We start from the raw sequence: 21,756 nt of genomic DNA on the forward strand, positions 1-21,756 counted from the left end.
ACAAGTCACTATACAAAAACAATGCAGATAAAACTCAATTTTATCTGCCAATGGAGTAAACTGCTACATTAAGTCGAGGAATTCTGGAGGTCTTCACCACTGAGATAACAAGACGGATGTCACTAACTTCTTGCGTCTTGACCCTGACGAACAGAGTTGCCGGACACAACCGAATGTTTGATCTTACATTACACAGTCCAGCGTTTTTCCGAATTGCTCAGTCCACAATTTAGTAGATTTGGGAGTCCACAATTGAAAGGATTTGGGAGTACAGTCAATAAACATGCCCGATTAAAGTCGCCGTCGACGATAAAGCTCCGTTGGGGTAGTGCAAGCTGCTGTTTAGCAGCGGGCAGAAGATTTCGCGCTATGCTAACGTTAGCATCTGGTGAAACTGTTAGCGGTGGAAAGTATACAGCAAACACAAAGACCACAGTTAACTCTCCCGGCACATAGCTAGAAACTCCATATCGAGTGAGCAGTGTGTGTCAATGGTTCCGCTATTATTGTAGCGCGTAGTCTCCAATTCGCTCATTGTGGACGGATGGATCTGGCGTTGGTTGAACATGCTTGGGAGCGCTGGTCTGTGTGGTCGCCTTCTTAGCTTAGCTCAGTCTTTTCTCCATCGTTGTCATTGTCGGCAGGCGGCAAATCTTCCAGGGAGATCCGGTGGTCTCTGTATATCCCTCGGGATGTAGTGGATATTATTGTAAATGCGAAGGGAGTCGAAGGGAAAATAAGAGGGATCAGGGGACACTGAAAAACAAAAGACGAACTGGAGCCCGAGCCGCAGCGTCTACCCGACGCGCCGCCATCTTGATGCCATTTGACCCTAATCTGTTGTTTTTAATTACATGTTAATAATATTACCCGAATAGCTTCTTTCCATCTTCTCAACATGTTGAAGATAATAAAAAAAAACTAGACAATTCCCGCGGCAATTGTAAGAGTTGTGATTGATCTGGCAGATGTTGGTAGAGAACCGGTAGCGTTGAGTTGTTAGCATTATGAGTTAGCATAAAGTTTAGTTTTTTTCAGAGAGATGTATTTGTAATTTTTAACTTGGTTCTGTGGGGGGGACTCCGCAACCGCGGGCTCATTCTGTCACGAGGCGGGTTGGAGTGGAAGGGGTGATCGGACCAGAACGGAGGCAGGAGGCAGGAAGGGAGAACTCAATTGCGTAACGATCCAAAAGTTTTATTTAACAAAATAAAAGTTGTCCAAAACTCTGGGACATGACGAAACAAACAGTTAATTCTTCCAACTCAACTAAACAGGACAAGGCATAACAGAACGGACAATGTTTTAAACTAAAACAGGACAAGGCATAACAGACCGGGAGTGTGTATATGTAATGAGCCCGCACCCGCAAAGCCCACAATCCAGCCTTAAATAGCAGACACTCGATTAGTTGAACTGCTTCAGCTGGGCCCAGGGGGCGGGGCAGACCGGTCGCCAAGGCGACCATGACAGTAACAGCACAAGTAAAAGCCAAATATGGCAACTAGACTTTCCTACAGTATGAATAGAATAGAATAGAATAGAATAGAATAGAATAGAATATACCTTTATTGTCATTGTTACAAAATGGGTTAACATATTGTGACAACGAAATGGTAACCATGACAACAAATATCACATCATAGTTTCAAATTATTAAAAGTACAGCCCTAAAACCTCATTTTTGCAATGATAGAGTGAAAAAATATGGCCTTTCTTCCCATGTCATACAATCAATAGCATTTTTAAATAAAATATATGGGATGTTGAGAGACTTTTTTGAATAAATAAAAACAATAAACTAGTTACAGTGGAACCTCGGTTCTCGACCATAATCCGTTCCAGAACCCTGTTCGAAAACCGATTTGTTCGATCACCGAAATCATTTTTCCCATTGAAAATAATGTAAATCGTTTTAATCCAACACCCTGAATGTTTAACGTAAACATACAGCTAACCCAGGCTAATCGTACGTTCGCGTTATCGTCATCTTCCGTACGAAAGATTACGCTAACATGAACGTGTAAAAATAAAAAAATCAGGTCGTTTACAAGTCATTTAGCGCCACAAGTGGCTAAGCGCTTCATTGGAAAGGGGGCTCCGTTCCGACACCCTGAATTTTGGGCTCAGTTCCAACACCCTGAAAGTTTACCTCGAATCATAACGCTAACCCAGACTAATCGTACGTTCGCGTTATCGTAATCTTCCGTACGAAAGATTACGCTAACATGAACGTGTAAAAATAAAAAAAAGGATAAAGAAAAGAATTATGAATGGGATTTCTTACCCCGTTCCTCGATATCAAAAGCAAAAAAAGAGGGACGTGTGCACGTTGTTACAATGTATGTGTTTCACCCGGTGCGGTTAGAAGGGGGCACCTACTGTCAATGTAAACACTGAAGTTTCCGGTCCTTTGTCTTTGTTTCCTTATCCTCACTGTAAATGTGGAACTGGAGTCGTCCAATTTTGTTGTCACAGCATATCCCATGTTGTAACAATGACAACAAAGGCATATTCTATTCTATTCTATTCTAAAGCTGAGTGACATACTTCAGTGTTTACATTGACAGTTGGTGCCCCCTTCTAACCGCACCGGGTGAAACACATACATTGTAACACACGTGATAAAAGTTGGTCACGAGGGGTGGGGGCCATCTACACCCGTGCGCCGCTCAGCATCGCACCGTAGCGTACGCACTCACACATTACCGGCGTTCGAAGACCGATTTTTTGACCGAACAGCGAAGCAAGAATTTCGCGAAATTTTTGCTCGAGCACCGATTTGTGCGAACTGAGAAGCGTTCGAGAACCGAGGTTCCACTGTACTAATCTAGTTACTAAAGAATCCCTAGTTACCTCATGGTATTCGCTGCAATTTACACACTTGATTATTTTGAAAGACTGCATTTTGCAGGTGAAGCTCGAAAGAGGTTTTGTCTCCTGTGTAGTGTTTCTGTCACGAAACGGACCGGGAATCAGGAAGTTGGAACTCATTAGAGTGGACGGTCTGTCACTTTAATTGAGAAAGAAAAGTTGTTCAACACACAAACGGACCAAAAACAAAACAAGGCAGGCTCAAATGCAGGCAAAACTACAGACAAGGCATTTAACGGGATTAAACAGAACTTGCAGGAATCTCTCAGAATGTTACACCGAAGTGCAACAAGAATAAACAGGTATCAAACAGGCATGAACAGGTTTTCAACAAGGGTAAACAATGATCTGGCAAAGGGCAGTTCCCTTTCAGGAAAATGCAGGTCAGCCGGTGTCAAGGGGCGGGGCCAGCTGGGCAACATGACAACCGTGCAGGACATGACAGTTTCCATTGAATTGATGACCATTGATTGAGTAAATGAAGAAAATAGTCAATGAATTGTGTCAATCTTGTTTACCAGACATACCATTTTATGTCCTTATAGGATTTTGGCAATAGGCACCTGGGTGTGATGTCCTGGATCATCCCAGTCTTTGTGGGGTTGTCCTGCTTTGGTTCTGTCAATGGTTCTCTCTTCACATCATCAAGGTAAATCGTCTGCACGAATTCTTACCAAAGTATGAAAGTCAGGGTCATAGAAGAATGGCCTGAACATGCAATACCTTAATACATGTTGCATTTATACTGGTCAATCGTAGGTTGTTCTTCGTAGGCTCCCGTGAAGGTCACCTTCCCTGTCTGCTTTCAATGATCCACCCGACCCTGCTGACGCCTCTTCCATCGCTGATATTCACTGTGAGTAGAAATGCTCATATTCAGTGCTTGAAATTCTTGAAAATGCTTGAAGTTTATTGGAGAGTTTTCAAGGTTTGAAAAGGGCTTGAATTTTGGGAGATGTGCTCGTAAATGCTTGAAATTTTTACCATGTTTCTCGGCAGTCTGACTCGATAAACAACTCAATAAATATAGCAAAAATTAAAAAAACAAATCTGCTTAAAAATGATGCCAACACGCCTGCTCTGGTGGCTTTACTTCACTTCCTCTTCCATTGTGATTAAGGGCAGCTGGCATTAGTTTGTATGGCGTTGTCACGTGAAGCGTCATCGCCCCGTACACATCGCCCTGACGATGAAAAGTACCAAGATGCTGGCAGGCTGCTGTTTTAATGAACGATGTCTAGAAAACAGAAAATACAAACGATGGCTATAACATTGAATAAATCCACGCACAGCATGCTGCAAGGTATCAAAAAAATCAAATATATCCAACTTTTCATATTGGGAGAGTCAGGCTGATCCAGTCATACAAAAGGTACCGTATTTTCCGCACTATAAGGCGCACCTAAAAGCCTTTATTTTTTTCAAAAGCTGACCATGCGCCTTATAATACAGTGCGCCTTATTTATGCATCAACATTAAGTTTTCCAACTAACTTGCAGCCGCCGACTAGATTTTCCCCCGAACGCCAAGTAGTACGCGGTGTATGCTGGGATTTATTTACCGGCGTTTCATTGGCTAACAAATGTGTCAATCATCATTTGAATCGATCACTATTGGCTTAAGTTATTTGGAGGTCAAGGGGCGGATCCTTTTTATCATTTACAGGCTGGCATTGGCTTAAACGGCAAAACAAAGCCTGCAATTGGCCGAAAAAGATGTGTCAATCAACAGTTGAATCGATCACTATTGGCTAAAGTTATTCGGAGGTCAAGGGGCGGATCCTTTTTATCATTTACAGGCTGGCATTGGCTTAAACGGCAAAACAAAGCCTGCAATTGGCCGAAAAAGATGAATGTGTATAGCACGAGGCTGACGGCATAGAGAAAGCATTTTTTTCTATTCTGTATTTGTAAATATTTTATTCTCCTGGATTTACTACCCTCACGGATATAAGAGGACATTGGCTGCACATTATTATGAACACAACGACTTCGGTGAGCTACTCCGGCTATATATTTTCCCTGTATCTTGTTTCAGACTGAACTCGATGTTTCTGTGATAAGCGGTGCAGATAATGGATGGAATGGAGTGTCTATTTTTAAATTAAACTCAATTCCAAGTTTTTATTTTCATATGCACAATTAAGTTGCGAGCGAAAAAGAAAACAGAAATTAAGGAATGGTTGGCATTTCTTGAATCCCAAGACTTTAACCTTCCGAATGATGGAACGATGCATTTGAGTGATATCGTACGAACACCGCATCCGCACGTGTTCTCGACACGTATTTGCATCTTTGCAAGCTTTGGGAACGTTAAGGGGGTAATAAGTTTGACTGAACTATCTGACTGTTTTGTCGACGTTCCCATTGTAGCGCCTTATAATCTTATGTATGTCAAAAATAGGACCAAAAACTATTTTTTCGGGGTGCGCCCTATAACCCGGTGCGCCTTAGAGTGCGGAAAATACGGTAATTCACAGAGACGACCATCTTAACTATGATTTTTTTTCTGCTACATGCTACACCTAAACAGGGTACCATTAAATGGGTATCAGTGCAAGGATTATGTATCAACTATGAACATTTATTATGGGCGATGAAAAAAATTAAGGTAGCGTTTCCCAGTGGTAAATTATCCATCCGTCTGTCTGTCACCAAACATTTATTCGCTTTGGACGAACATTAAGCCCACAGCACAACAAGGTATGTTTCTGTGCCATGCAGAGAGGCCCAACAACATACACTGGTTTACCCCCTCCGCATCATATGCGTCAATAGCAATTATTCTTAACTATACTTCACCATTCACGTCTATCCCTTGCACACACTGTTGCATCCATTGAATTAACCGACCTCACATCCAGAGCACGTTTCATCCCATCCATCCAACCAGATTAGTAAATTGTAGTGAGAAGAATTTCCTGCAACTGAAAATGTAGGCTAATTGTTGCAGTCATTTTTACCCAACACCTATACCGAGAGATATTTGTCTCAAACATATTTACACATTCATTGTTCAGATCCACAAATATATGAGTAATTTACTCAAAATCTAAAACTCGTATTGATTAATTCACACGGAAGATAAAAATCTCAGATGTACCGTATTTTCCGCACTATAAGGCGCACCTAAAAATCTTAATTTTTTTCAAAAGCTGACCATGCGCCTTATAATACAGTGCGTCTTATTTATGGATCAACATTAAATCACAAGGTCTCGCAACTTACGCAACAGCCGCCGACTCGATTTTCCCCCGAACGTGGAGTAGTCTGCGGTGTATGCTGGGATTCATATACCGACGTTTCATTGGCTAACCAATGCGTCAATCATCATTTGAATCGATCACTATTGGCTAAAGTTATTTGGAGCCTCAGATAGGCTAGAGGGCGGAAACAAACCCTGCAATTGGCCAAAAAAGATGTGTCAATCATCCGTTAAATCGATCACTATTCGCTGAAGTTATTCGGAGCCTCGGATTGGCTAGAGCGCCAAAACAAACCCTGCAATTGGCCGAAAAAGATGTATCAATCATCCGTTGAATCGATCGCTATTGGCTGAAGTTATTCAGAGCCTCGGATTGGCTAGAGGGCCAAAACAAACCCTGCAATTGGCCAAAAAAGATGTGTCAATCATCCGTTAAATCGATCGCTATTGGATGAAGTTATTCGGAGCCTCGGATTGGCTAGATGGCCAAAACAAACCCTGCGATTGGCCGAGTTTAGCAATGGCGTAGCAAGCTTAGCAAGCTTGCTGAAGAACCATAAAGAAACATGTTTTATTAGTCTGTATTTGCAAATAATTTACTTTCCTGGATTTACTTCACTCACGGTTGTAAGAAGACCATGATTGCGTATCAATATTGAACGTGAGAACTTAGGTGAGCTATGCGGCTTTATATTTTCCCGGTATCTTGTTTTAGAACGATCTTGATGTTGCTGTGATGAGTTGAGTGAATTAAACTCAATTCCAAGTGTTTATTGTCATATGCACAGTAAAGTTGCGAGCGAAAAAGAAAATAGAAACTAAGGAATGGTACGCATTTCTTGAATCCTAAGACTTTAACCTTCCGAATGATATTTGAAACGATGCATTTAAGTGACATTGTACGGACACCGCATCCGCACGTGTCTACGACACATATTTGCTTCTTTGCAAGCTTTGGGAATGTTAAGGGGGTAATCAGTTGGACTGAATCATCTGACTGTTTTGTCGACGTTCCAATTATAGCGCCTTATAATCCGGTGCGCCTTATCTATGGAAGATATAGGACCAAAAACTATTTTTTGGGGGTGCGCCCTATAACCCGGTGCGCCCTATAGTGCGGAAAATACGGTACCTTAGATATATTTGTGGCTTACAAAATACACATCTCACACTGAACTTCTTATTTTAATGATACTAGAGAAATTGGAAATCTAGCTTTATTTATAAGTCCTTAGGGCAGCACGGCGGCGCAGTGGTTAGCACGTGTGCGGCACAGTTCTGAGGTCATGAGATCAGACCTCCTGTGCGGAGTTTGCATGTTCTCCCCGTGCTTGCGTGGGTTTCCTCCGGGCACTCCGATTTCCTCCCACATGCATGTCAGGTAAATTGGCCCGTCCAAATGGTCCCTAGGTGTCAGGAAACGGACCGGGAAGCAGGAAGTCGGAACTCATATGCGTAGACGATCTGTCACTTTAATTAGGAAATAAAAGTTGTCCAACACACAAACGGACCAAAGACAAAACAAAACAGGTTTAAAGGCAATCAAAATTACAAACTAGGTATTACTCAGATCGAACAGGCATGAACAGGTCTTCAACAAGGTAAAGCCACGGGCAGTCCCAAAAGGAGCGTTTCAGTACTCCACAAGCAATCAGTTCAATGCGTCTCAGCCGGTGTCAAGGGGCAGGGCCAGCTGGATGCCATGACAACCGTGCAGGACATGACACTAGGTGTGAATGAGCGAGTGAGTTGTCTGTCCCTGTGTGCCCTGCGACTGGTTGGCAACCAGTTCAGGGTGTCCCCTGCCCACTGCCAGAAGATAGCTGGGATGGGCTCCAGCACCCCCGCGACCCTACTGAGGATAAGCGGTGCAGATAATGGATGGATGGATGGATATAAGTCCTTGAAAAGTGCTTGAAATTGGCTATTAAAAGGTGTTGGAACCTTGCATATTCTCCATTACGTGAAACAAAAACTTATTGTAGAACTTGTTTTCTTTTCCCTTTGCCTAGTGCTTAATGACTCTGCTTTACGCCTTCTCTGATGACATCTTCTCCGTCATCAACTTCTTCAGTTTCTTCAACTGGCTCTGCATCGCCTTGGCCATCTTAGGGATGATGTACCTCCGTTATAAGAAGCCTGAGCTAGAAAGACCCATCAAGGTGAGACAATACAAACGTGTCAATTGATTTGGGGCTTGTGAATATGAGACCGGTTACCAGATATAGAAACTGATTTACAAATGGGGCCCACGAAGGATTGTGTCTGTCAAACAAGAAATATTGCTTGGAGTTATGTGATGTATCAAACCAGTGATGAATTTTGCTAATTGATTCTGTGCCTTAACATGTCCCGTCTACAAGACAGGCCCAAACAAACCAATATGTCAGCTGTGCCAAATTTAGCACAGGCATGGAGAACCTTTCTGCATGATTAATCATCGCTAATCCAGGTTCTAGTACGGGTGCTTTGAACTCCTTGAAAATGATTGAATTTCAAAGTTGTGTTTCAAGGGTTGAAAGGGGCTTGGATTTTGGGTGACAAACTTGTAAATGCTTGGAATCGTTGCCTTGTATCACAACAAATCTGCTTAAAAATGACACCGACACTGCTCTCTGGTGTCTTTGCTTTACCATTGCATTTCCTTTTCCCTTGTGATGAACGGATGCTGGCATTAGTTTGTATGACATTGTCCTATGAAGCGTCATCTCCCCCTACACTTTTTCTGCCCCCCCCCCAAAAAAATCCTCTCGCGCTCTCCCAGAAAATCTGTTTCCTTATACGAGTTAATTATTTTTCATGGGGTCACTTGAGCGTCTGCTCCACTTTTGTGTCTACACTTCATACTCAATGCTTCTGTGCTATATGCAGTGTGGAGGTTAAATGTAAACAAAACACTACCAATAAGTGTCACTGCTCCCTATTGTAGAAGAGGTGCAATTGCACTTGATTCTTTTGAAATTTAAATGAAAAAAATCAACCCCTACCCCACCGGTTGCACCCACGAGGAAAAGAGCATGTTACACCTAAATAGAAAAATCCTGTCTTGATAATTGTACACACAAGATAAAAAAATCGCATGTTAATCATAGAGATATCTGCAAATCACACGATTTACACCGGATTTCTTCATTTAATGTCATGATTCCCGATGTGAATCACCTGTGCCCGCTCCTTTGGCGCCAACTGCCTCGGACTCTGATTGGCTCCCTGTCCCTATTTAAACCCACTTCTATCTGTCCCCTTTGGTCAGTCTGTCTGCGAACCTCAGTTAACACTAGGCAAGCCTTTTTTCGACCCTGACTCCAACCTGTTTTTTGCTCCCGTCTGTCCCCCGGCTTTGACCCGTTTTTGATCCTGACCACGTTTACTCTCCCGTCCCGGCTTTCGATCCCTTTTTGTCCCCGACTACGTCTAACTCTCCTTTCCTGGCTCACGACTCGCTTACGACCCCGACCACGTTTTTGTCCCAGCTACTGACCTGTTTTTCCGTTCCTGACACGCCATCGCTCGCCACGGAAGATCCACTTCCGCGTTCAGAGCGACCTGCTTCCTGTGTCTAGCAATCACCGGATCGTGGGCGCGACCCTTTCTCTTTCTTCCAATAAAACTTGTGAAAAACGCAACGCAAGTGGGTCCTGTCTCCCTTTGAAAGTCCTTCAAAAGTGCTTGAATTTGGCCATGAAAAAGTGTGCGAACCCTATTAAGGGTGTGTTTTCTCTGCAATGAAATTGAAAAAAAAACATTAATGCTGAAGGTTTGTGTACCATTTTCAATGATATACCTGGGGAAAATAATTTCAGTGTGTATTATGTGTGTTTTTCCTATACCCAATAATACATTCTTAGCCTCGTGTGACTTGTAGTCCAGGAAACGGGCTTGTTGAAATCTAATTTGGATATGATTTTAAGATTAACAACATTTTGTCCTGCGTCTCACGCCACCCACAAAGACACATTCATTCGTTGACACAAATGAATGCACACTGATCTGAAATTAAAGGCCAGAAGAGAAGTGGAATGCTTGTCAGCTGCTGGTATAGTGACTGGTCCACTTGCTGGAGGACACTCCAAATACACAGAGGGGCCATTGTGCCATGGCGGCACTTTGTTTGCAAAAACTCACATGCAACCAGGGTTGGGTAGGGTTACTTTATCTTGATTACTTTCAATAACTTTTGGATTACTCCAATACCAAATATGCTAATAAAAGACAAAAGAAACTAAATATGAATAAACTAACATAAAATGCGACAGAAACAAAATGAAAATAAATCCAAACAGCTTGCCAACATCATTTTTGCCGTTCCATGTATTCCGTTACTCCCCAAGCCTGCACAAAATTTAGTAATTTTATTCATATTTACCGTAAATTCCGGACTATAGAGCGCACCTGATTATAAGCCGCACCCACCACATTTTGAGAGGATAGTCGCTTTTGTACTCACACAAGCCGCACCTGTATATAAACTGCATGCGCCCAAATTAAAATATATAACGTAATCATAAAATGTACCCAAACCCAACTTTGCGTCCCGCGATTTTAACTGAACACGAAGTTCACAGTTCAAAAACCACAGCCAGCAAAATGACGGAAAACGATACTGGTAGTTAACATTGGTTGCAGACCTGAAGAGTCCGGGTCCCGTTAAAAGTAATACAAGGAGAAAAAGTGTATATTTCCAAAGGTAAGGGTGGGAAAAATATATATCCACTATTGTCTGCCGTGTCCACAAACACTCACCTTTACTGGTCCCCACTTCCCGTCATCCCCCGCGTCTATTACGCCCCTGCTTTTTAATTGGTCAGTGCAATACTTATCAGAATAAGTGTTCAAAATAAATACAAATAAATACATTACAAAAATATGCAGTTGTAAATACATATTATACATGGTTACACATATTTACAAAGAAAGACGGTACACCGAGAGAGTTTTCAAAGCTTTAATAATAATATTATATTTTTCATCCCAAACCGTGCCTGTGAAGGGTAGCAAAATGCTACTAGAAACACGCTCGCAACACAGTGAACCGACCTGTTAAAAAAACCAATCCATTCTTGCAGAAACCACGGTAAACCGTCCTCATCTACCTCCTTATAATTGACGTCATCAAAGTTGTCTTCCCCAGTATGGGTAAGAGACTTTGTCATATAGACGACGTTCCACGCTCCCTTAATCAAAAACACGCTAGCAACACGCTCGCAAGGTAATTTACCTTGCGTGCAGTAGCTCTGTTTCCTTCTTTATCGGACTGCTCGATTGCGTTTAGCTTGTAAGCTGCGTCATGTGACTTGAACCCGAGCGCCGCTGGCGGCTGTTAGAAAAATTACATAAATTGGCCGCATCACTGAATAAGTCGCAGGGTTGAAAGTTTGGGAAAAAAGTAGCGGCTTATAGTCCGGAATTTACGGTAGTTTCTTTTGTCTTTTATTAGCATATTTGGTATTGGGGGCAGCACGGCGGCGCAGTGGTTAGCGCGTGTGCGGCAGTTCTGAGGTCGTGGGAACCTCCTGAGTGGGTTTAAATCCAGCTCCCGGCCTTACTGTGCGGAGTTTGTATGTTCTCCCCGTGCTTGCGTGGGTTTCCTCCGGGCACTCCGGTTTCCTCCCACATTCCAAAGACATGCATTTCAGGTGAATTGGCCGGTCCAAATTGTCCCTAGGTGTGACTTAGCGAGTGAGTTGTCTGTCCCCGTGTGCCCTGCGATTGGCTGGGGCAACCAGTTCAGGGTGTCCCCTGCCCACTGCCCGATGATTGCTGGGATGGGCTCCAGCATCCCCGCGACCCTACTGAGGATAAGCGGTGCAGCTGATGAGATGAGATGAGATGAGATTTGGCATTGGAGTAATCCAAAAGTAATTGAAAGTAATCAAGTTAAAGTAACCCTACCCAACCCTGCATGCAACCTAGTGAGTCTTAGTCTGATTCAAATATGGAGCGGACTGCCATAAATTTGAAACAAGCCTGAATGTTAATCTAACCATTTGACATATTTACCATCTTATAATGTTGTAAAAAGTAGCTTTCTAAAGAACCTCAAACAGCCTTGTGTCGCAGCAATAAAGATCTACAAGGACGGGTGACACTGCACAAATAGCAACTTTGGAAGGCAATGTTTATTGTGAAATGAGATGCCGAGTAGACACTGTGTGTGTGGTGGGACTGGAAGCCATTGTCTCCTTTAATCCCACTGTTTTCCTCTCCCTCACTGTCCCTTTTATTTGCCTGTCACATTCCTTTTGCTCACCAGTTGCATTTGTACCGGTTGCGAAGCCGCCAGAGCAATTGACTGCCCAGTTTCCCGATACTCACGAGCTAAGAAAATGCTGTAACACTTATAAGACAACTTCAGGGGTGTCCGAAATTTTTGGTCTAAGGCCAGGGTAGGCAACCCGCGGCTCAGGGGCCGCATGCGGCTTTTTAGTGCTGCTGTTGGCAATCATCCCAAAATAATCAGGGTTGGGTAGGGTTACTTTAACTGGATTACTTTCAATTACTTTTGGATGACTCCAATACCAAATACGCTAATAAAAGAGAAAAGAAACTTAATATGAATAAAATGATGACTCACAACACGTGGTAAGCTTTCTCTCCTGGCTTTGATCTCTTTGATCTCCGGCAAAACTAACATAAAATGCGACAATAAATCCAAACAGCTTGCCAACATAGGCGCAGTGGTTAGCGCATGTGCGGCACAGTTCATGTCTGGGGAACCTCCTGCGTGGGTTCAAATCAAGCTCCAGACTTCCTGTGCGGAGTTTGTATGTTCTCCCTGTGCTTGCGTGGGTTTCCTCCAGGCACCCACTTTCCAAAAACATGCATTTCAGGTGAATTGTCCGAATGAGCGAGTGAGTTGTCTGTCCCCGTGTGCCCTGCAATTGGCTGGCAACCAGTTCAGGGTGTCCCCTGCCCACTGCCCGATGATTGCTGGGATGGGCTCCAGCACCCCCGCGACCCTACTGAGGATAAGCGGTGCAGCTAATGAGATGAGATGAGCTTGCCAACATCATTTTTGCCGTTCCATATATTCCGTTACTCCCCAAGCCTGCAAAAAATTTAGTAATTTATTCATATTTAGTTTCTTTTGTCTTTTATTAGCATATTTGGTATTGGAGTAATCCAAAAGTAATTGAAAGTAATCAAGTTAAAGTAACCCTACCCAACCCTGAAAATAATGGAGGAGGAAATATATTTTCTTCTAATATGGTTAGGATAGGGGCAGCAGTTCTGAGGTCATGAGATTGAACCTCCTGTGTGGAGTTTGAATGTTCTCCCCGTGCTTGCGTGGGTTTCCGGTTTCCTCCCACATTTCAAAAACATGCATGTCAGGTTAATTGGCCGGTCCAAATTGTCCCTAGGTGTGAATAAGCTAGCGTGATGTTTGTCTTTGTGTGCCCTGTGATTGGCTGGCAACCAGTTCAGGGTGTCCCCTGCCCACTGCCCGAAGATAGCTGGGATGGGCTCCAGCTCCCCCGCGACCCTAATGAGGATAAGCAGTGCAAATACTGGATGGATGGTTAGAATAAATGTGACGTTTGCTTTAAAAATGAGTAGAATAAATATCACATTTCAACTCCGGGTGTTACGTGGGAACTGAGGGAAATCGGCTCCTTCGCCTGTTTTCCTTTTGTTAAGTGGTGAGCCGGCTCCCGTCGCTCACTTCAAAGAGCCGGCTCAAAGAGCCGTTACGTTTGCGAACGAAACATCACTTCCAAAGATTACTTGTGTAAACTATGTAAACTCTTAAATCATTGTTGTAAAGCAACTATTTTAATGAGCAGACCACATCCTCAGATTTTAGGCTCAGATACTGTTTTTCGGATTACCAATGTAATGATATCTCTTTTTTTTCTCTCTCCCTCCTTCTTTCTCTTTTTCTCTCCCTCTCTGTCTCTGCCTCCCTCTTTCTATCCTTTTCCCTCTGTTGCTTGCCCGCTCTCTTTCTCTCTCTCTGTTTCTCTGGTTCTCACTCTGTGACCCTCTATCTGTTTTTTTCTCTTTCTCTGTTTTTCTCTCTCCTCTGTCTGTCTTTCTCTATCACTATTTCTATCACGCTGCCTCTCTCCATCTGTCTCTCTCTCTGTCTCTCTCTCTCTCTCATTATCAGGTGAATATCCTGCTCCCGGTGGCGTTTGTGCTCGCCTGCCTGTTCCTCATCATCGTATCCTTCTGGAAAACACCAAAGGAGTGCGGGATTGGTTTTGGCATCATCGCCACTGGTCTGCCTGTCTACTTCTTTGGTGTGACGTGGAAAAACAAACCCAAGTGGCTGTTGAATGGAATCTGTGAGTGCCTTTCTTTTTTTCATTAACCCTCATTTAAAAAACAGAAGCAAAAAACAACCTGAGGAGCCGTTTAGGACCGGAAAGAGCCAGTTCCTTTTAGTGAGCCAAGCCGAAGAAGCCGGTTCTTGAAAAAAACTCTAAAAACTCACACACGCAGCTTAGAGGGAACATTGCGCAAGATAGATTTTACTGTACTAAAGTCTTGCAATGTCAATTTAAAGAACTCCTTCCTGTCTCTATTATCCACCGCTCATTGTTCTTCTTTGTCTCTCTGCCTCCCTCTTTATTAGACATGGAAAATGTAAAATCCGGGTATAAAATTAAGATTTAGTCTGTATTTTCCAATGATTTTCTAATGCATTTTGAAGACAGCATGTCCGCCATATTGTTTTACCTGTTGATTAGTCAAAGAGGGGGCAGCACAGCGGCGCAGTGGTTTGCGCGTATGCGGCACAGTTCTGAGGTCATGAGATCGAACCTCCTGTGTGGAGTTTGCATGTTCTCCCCGTGCTTGCGTGGGTTTCCTCCGGGCGCTCTCGTTTCCTCCCACATTCCAAAAACATGCATTTCAGGTGGATTGGCCGGTCCAAATTGTCCCTAGGTGTGAATGAGCGAGCGAGTTGTCTGTCCCTGTGTGCCATGCGACTGGCTGGCAACCGGTTCAGGGTGTCCCCTGCCCACTGCCCGGAGATGGCTGGGATGGGCTCCAGCACCCCCGCGACCCTACTGAGGATAAGCGGTGCAGATAATGAATGGATGGGTAGTCAAAGAGGTTACAAGTGTTTCAAGCAAAGTTTTGGTAATTTTTGTGGCGAATGCCGTGGCCGTAATCAGTGTTCCATCTAAGCTGCGTGCATGTGCAATCGCGCACTGCCCGCACATTCTCAGCGCAAAAGAAAATCTATCTAGTGCAATGTTCCCTCTAAGCTGCGTGTGTGAGTTTTTCGAGAACCGGCTTCTTCAGCTCAGCTCACCAAAAGGAACCGGCTCTTTCGGGTCCTAAACGTCGCTTCGGGTTGTTTTTGCTTCTTTAATCCAAACATGACAAAATATTATGTAAAATTATGCACAAAATGACTTAAAGGCAGGGGGAATAGAACAAAAAAGGAAAAAAATACCAAAATGAAAAAGTAGTGAAAAGCTGAGAAAAAAAGAAACAAAAGGAAGAGAAAAAAGAAGGAAAAATTCTGAAAAAAGCCAGAAAAAAAGAAAAGAAATAAACAAAGGAAAAAAGTAAATAAAGAACAAAAAGAAAAAAAAGTAGCAGCTAGGATAAATAAACACAATGAGATTTTTTTAAAAGGGATTTAAAAACGAAAAAAAAAACAGGGAAAAAGAAGAAAAAGTTTGTGTTGCATTCAAATAATTTCCAATTATACCGAGTCATTCTTGTTGCCAACATTGTACTTCCACTAAAAAATGTGATTAAATACAGTTTCATATCGTGAAACCGACTATATAATCCCCCGAAAATGTTAGTATTATGCAACAAAAGATACCAGGGAAAAAAAAGAAAAAAACAAATTGCGTTTGTAGGCCGTACAACCTTTGCAATAATACATTGGTCAATTCATTCAAAAGTGATTTTTTTTTTGCATTGCCGGAAACTCAGCAAAATGTAAGTTGATGTCAAGTTTTGGACACGTTTGATAATGACTTAGTTGCCACACTTGGGATTGCTGTTGCTCACTGCTGTTTCAAGCGTTGCTCAACGACTTTGTGTGAACGCTCAGACCCGTGGAAAATGACAGGGAACATTGGCCGTAATGCAGTAATAGTACAATAAAGGGCGGGAAGCCTAAACACATGGATAGCAGCCAACGGCAAAAGGCGGCCACAGCTTAGGCAGGAAAACACAAGGCTGACCTCACATCTTGTGTTAATCGGATTCGCCAGGCTTTCATTTGTTATCATAAATCACCTCTCCTCCCGAGTCCTCGCAAGTAAAATATGAAATTTAGGGTTTCCTGCAAAATCAAGTTGATCGCTCGGACCTGGGTCGGGTCCGGATGGATTTTTTTCCTCTGCACTGAGAAACTCTGTATGTGTATGTTTTGCAGTCTCAACCACGGCCTTTTGCCAGAAAGCGATGCAGGTGGTGCCTTAGAACTCTCCAGTGCGGCAAGGGTGACCTCCCGACTCCGACATCTCTGAGCCCCGAAGAGCTCTCTCACGTTTTCGCTCTGTGACTCTCTCATAAACACTCTCACAAACTCACACATACAGACACTCCTCTCACGATGATGCCAAGAATGGAGAAAGACATGCAAGAGCCTTAAGTGCATCAGTACTTCGGTGTACAACTTTTGTTCGCTGCTGTGTTGACTGCCGTTAGTCACTGACTAATCTGCACTTATGTTAGCATTTTCTAGACGTTGTTCCTCATTTTTTGTTGTTGTTGAATTCATGAGAACCGTTGGTTTTTACTGCCACGAGACAAGGTATTGAAAAGAAAACGTACAAGTCAACTGGATTTGTTTTATCTTTATTAGTCATGTTTAGTGAACTAGTTACGGGTTAGTGATGTTTTCATTGTCGTTTTGTTTTCAAATTGTCACATCATTTAACTGCAATATAAAATTAACGTGCACATTTATAGGCCACACTTAACAGGGTTGGGTAGGGTTACTTTAACTGGATTACTTTCAATTACTTTTGGATTACTCCAATACCAAATATGCTCATAAAAGACAAAAGAAACTAACTAAGCACGGCAGCGCAGTGGTTAGCGCATGCGCGGCACAGTTCATGTTTTGGGAACCTCCTGCGTGGGTTCAAATCCAGCTCCAGACTTCCTGGGCGGAGTTTGTATGTTCTCCCCGTGCTTGCATGGGTTTCCTCCGGGCACTCCGGTTACCTCCCACATTCCAAAAAAAACCCATGCATTTCAGGTGAATTGGCCGGTCAAAATTGTCCCTAGGTGTGAATGAGCGAGTTAGTTGTCTGTCCCTGTGTGCCCTGCGATTGGCTGGCAACCAGTTCAGGGTGTCCCCTGCCCACTGCCCGATGATTGCTGGGATGGGCTCCAGTACCCCCCCTGACCCTACTGAGGATAAGCGGTGTAGCTAATGAGATGAGATGAGATATGTTGGATATTCTACGTGTATTTGTGTCATTTATTGCGTATGACCCTTATGTTAGTCCAGCACAATAGTTCTAGTCCCTGTTTGAAGTTCCATTACACTTTTAGAAAATGTAGCACTGCAAATCTTGATCCATCCCATTGCACAGGCAAGCCATTTTATCTGTTTTTAGTCAGGTCATCTCTAAAAAAACTATTTAGTATATTATTTATAAATTGTATAACCAAAAAAGGTTGCTAAAATTCTTATACTATTCGGTTTTACAATTTTTAATTGGATGATGACAGTTGAGGAAAAAAGTCAATCCGTGTCCGCTTTGTAACAATAAGTAAAAAAAAATCTCTGAAGACAGTACTTGTACACGCCTTTAAAGGAGCACAACAATGTTGCATAAAACAAGTCTGTGCATAATTTCTAAAGCACAGTTAAGTTTTATATCAACAATTTAAAGAAGAATTTTCCAACTTCTTATTCCAAACCCCCTAATTTCTCTAACTGCTACCTTCCCTTTTGCAGTATTTCCACGGTGAGAGATGAGGGAAAACTAACTATCAATATAATTATGACTCACAACATGTGGTAAGCTTTCTCTCCTGGCTTTGATCTCTTTGATCTCCGGCAAAACTAACATAAAAAGGCGACAGAAACAAAATGAAAATAAATCCAAACAGCTTGCCAACATCATTTTTGCCGTTCCATGTATTCCGTTACTCCCCAAGCCTGCACAAAATTTAGTCATTTGATTCCTATTTAGTTTCTTTTGTCTTTTATTAGCATATTTGCTATTGGAGTAATCCAAAAGTAATTGAAAGTAATCAAGTTAAAGTAACCCTACCCAACCCTGACACTTAACTATAAATGGGTAGATGCTGCACAAAAAGACTTCAAAGTCTAAAAACTGAAGTGTTATCGACATAGAAAATTTAACTGATATCCTAATCGGCTTTTATGCCTCAAGAAAGATTATTGCTGTCATCATTTTTTGCGGTGCGTTTTTTTTTTTTTTTTTTGAGCTGTTGTCAAAATTGGGACAGCCCCCCCTGTGACAATCTTTTGTGTAACCAAATCATCGATCAAGAAGCAAGGTTAAAATCTTTTTAAAAGTATTCCAGAAAATGTGTTTAATTCCAGCTGGATCCATTTTGAAGCAAAATCTTATTCTAGTCTTGACAAACGATCATAATACGTTCTGTATATTTATTTGATTTTAGCACCTTAGTATTTTAATTCTATGTTTTCCATTCTCTTCTATGTAGTTCAAAAAAGAATTTGTGGGTGGGTGCATTTTTTTCTTGACATAAGCAGAGTTCAACGTAAAAATATTTCCTTTAGGTTGTAGTTAGTTTTTTATATTTTTTTAATATTCCTGCTTTGGGGAACAGTTCCTGTTTTTTCTTTTCCTATTTTTTCTTGATTAAAAAAAAACCAACCCTTTCACATCATTTGTAAGTACCAAATTGGTGTCCGACCGTGTTCCTTGTGCAGGTTGGTGCAGTCAATGTATTTTTTTTTTTTTTTAAACAACAACCACACAGTCATTACACTAAACTGGGGGAGAAACTAACTTGTTTAGGGCTGTAGATATTTTATTTATTTATTTTTTTTAGAAAATGCTGTCGGTTGATATTAATCTACTTTGTTTACAATGTGTTTTATGAAAAGTGCTTTTCAAATAAACGTTGAGGGTTTTTTCTGTATTCTTGTGTTTTGTCATTTGCTGTTGTGTCTGTTGTTTGTTTTTTATATTGTGTGGAATATTGGCGATACTATTTATTCTGCAATTTTTTTTCCCGTTACGATAAAAATGTCACAATTACAATATAATTTTAGTTAATGTAGATCTTTTAACAATTAAGTTCAACTCACAATAACGCAGACTAAAACAAAAGGGCAACAAATGACATCATTGGTCAAATCATGTTTATTTGTATAGCCCTTAATCTCAAAGAGTCAAAGGGCCTCACAGACCACAGATTAATCCTAACCACTGTCTATTATTACACCATCCCCTGATCTAAAACCTACAAGAGGGCAAGGAAAAACTCAAAAACTGTCACGGTTGCCATGGCGCCCAACTGGCCCCGCCCGTGTGGCAGATTGGCTTTCTGTCTATTTAAGCTCAGTGGTCTCACTCTTACTTTGTCAGTCTGTCAACGAACCTCTGACGTGGGTTTTCACTCTGTCCGGTTTCCGGCCTGCGTTTCCTGTCCAGTATTGTTCCCATCTATTTTTGTCCTGTTTATTAGTCTCTCCAGTTTTCGTTTCGTCTAGTTTGTCCAGTTTAATTTCGATATAGTGTTTCAATATCAATCCTGTCTGTCCCGTCCTGTCCGATATCGACCCCATCTGTCCGATATCTGCTCGGGCAATTGGTATCGATCTCGTCGGCCTCTGGTTTCCTGTCATTCCACGCCAGACTACTGCCTAACATGCATGACTCCCCATTTCCCGTGAAATAAAAGGCTTGTGTGAGAAACGTCACACATTTGGGTCCTGATCCTGGTCCGTTTCATGACAAAAACCTTTAACATGAGGAAAATGAAAAGAAAGAAACATTGAGAAGGGACTGCACATGAGGTAATCCCCCTTCCAGTATGACAGGGCTACAATGGATGTTGCAATAATAAATAATACACATATATTGTCAACATAAAATTTAGGTTATTCGTATGCGATAGAATAGAAGTGTTTTTTTACCCACATTTATTTAAAGTACTTTTTGCATTGTTCAGTTCCTTTTGATTATTTGTTTTGGCAACAGTACTTTAAAACCTGACATACAATATGGATATTAATAATACCAAGAAATACCTTAGCATATGCCAAGCTAATAGTGCCTTATGTGTTACAGAAATTTACATTTTAACTGTTAACGTAGGAATTTGAGTCCCAGTCTTCCCATCAATGGAGTTTAATTTATAAATATATTTCCCCCAGAAATAGGTGTGACTCAAATTGAGATGAAAATTAGCTATAGGAAATGTTCAGCCAACAAATAATTAGGCTTACAACGAAATAACAAACTTATGGGAAAATCTATGGGGCAAGCGTGAGAATATAGTTAAAAGTAAAAGTATTTATTTTAAGTTGTAAAATTATTTTTGCAATACACCATTACCCCCAGAAAAAAGGAAAATGTCTTGGACACCACCATGAATTGAAGGATATATTTGTATGTGTTGAAGACCGAAGACAAAATGGATGTGGAGTGTCTCAGCTAAGTGTTCAAGCTCTCAAGATTGCACAGGCCAAGAAATATAAAGATTGCACCCCTTTCACAGGCTGTCGTATACATTTTCATCTATTTATTTTATTATGTGGTTATTTTAATGGCGTTTAAGGGAGTCAGTATGTACGGTAATCTGTAACGAGTTATTTTTAGTGTACGTGGTACTTTTTTGGCATCAGTAACTTGGGGGCTAATTAAATTACTTTTTAACTGGAGTAACTAACTACTTATTTCAGTAATACGCTTAACACTAGTAGCAGGAAGGAAAATTACAAATTTGAACGTTGTAAAACCACAAAGCCAAAACATCATAGAGGTCTGCTAACCCAACTGCTATGACGGACAGTAGCACAGAGGGCCTAAAAGTAACTACCATCAAGACACTAAGAGGTGGTTAAATTTGTGTTTTCGGAATTAAAAAGACAAATTAACCAGGTCATTTGAATGTCATCCATCTCCAGGGTTGGTTAGGGTTACTTTAACTTGATTACTTTCAATTACTTTTGGATTACTCCAATACCAAATATGCTAATAATGGACAAAAGAAACTAAATATGAATAAAATGACTACATTTTGTGCAGGCTTGGGGAGTAACGGAATACATGGAACGGCAAAAATGATGTTGGCAAGCTGTTTGGATTTATTTTCATTTTGTTTCTGTCGCATTTTATGTTCGTTTTGCCGGAGATCAAAGAGATCAAAGCCAGGAGAGAAAGCTTACCACGTGTTGTGAGTCATCATTTTATTCATTTTTATTTCCTTTTGTCTTTTATTAGCATATTTGGTATTGGAGTAATCCAAAAGTAATTGAAAGTAATCCAGTTAAAGTAACCCTACCCAACCCTGTCCATCTCACAGAGGACGGCCATTTTGAATCTTGCTGTTTACTGAATGGCATTACAGAGGACCGCTCATAAAACGACCAATGATAGATTGTCTTTTTAAAAAAAGCAAATGTGATGTCATAAAGCCTGGCAAAACTATGGGAAAACCACGGGTAGATTTTGCTTATTAATTAATAATAATCAATTTTTTGACAGAAAAAAATCAAATCACTGAGGGGTATCATACAATTTT

General features: G+C 41.6%; 1 protein-coding gene across 1 annotated transcript in view; it reads left to right on the plus strand.

The window, feature by feature from the left end:
- The window catches only part of slc7a5 (solute carrier family 7 member 5), a 35,156-nt gene extending 16,010 nt beyond the window's left edge, over positions 1-19,146 (plus strand). The window contains exons 6-10 of the mRNA XM_088339657.1: positions 3,420-3,523; positions 3,634-3,730; positions 8,091-8,240; positions 14,189-14,366; positions 16,427-19,146. Of these exons, the coding sequence (XP_088195783.1) occupies positions 3,420-3,523; positions 3,634-3,730; positions 8,091-8,240; positions 14,189-14,366; positions 16,427-16,473 (576 nt within the window). The 3' untranslated portion in view covers positions 16,474-19,146. The remainder of the gene's footprint in view (positions 1-3,419; positions 3,524-3,633; positions 3,731-8,090; positions 8,241-14,188; positions 14,367-16,426) is intronic.
- Positions 19,147-21,756: the final 2,610 nt, after the last annotated feature.

The sequence above is a fragment of the Urocampus carinirostris genome, chromosome 7 (genome assembly GCF_059441175.1).
Source record: "Urocampus carinirostris isolate Australia breed hairy pipefish chromosome 7, RoL_Ucar_1.0, whole genome shotgun sequence".
In the NCBI taxonomy this organism is placed as follows: Eukaryota; Metazoa; Chordata; class Actinopteri; order Syngnathiformes; family Syngnathidae; genus Urocampus; species Urocampus carinirostris.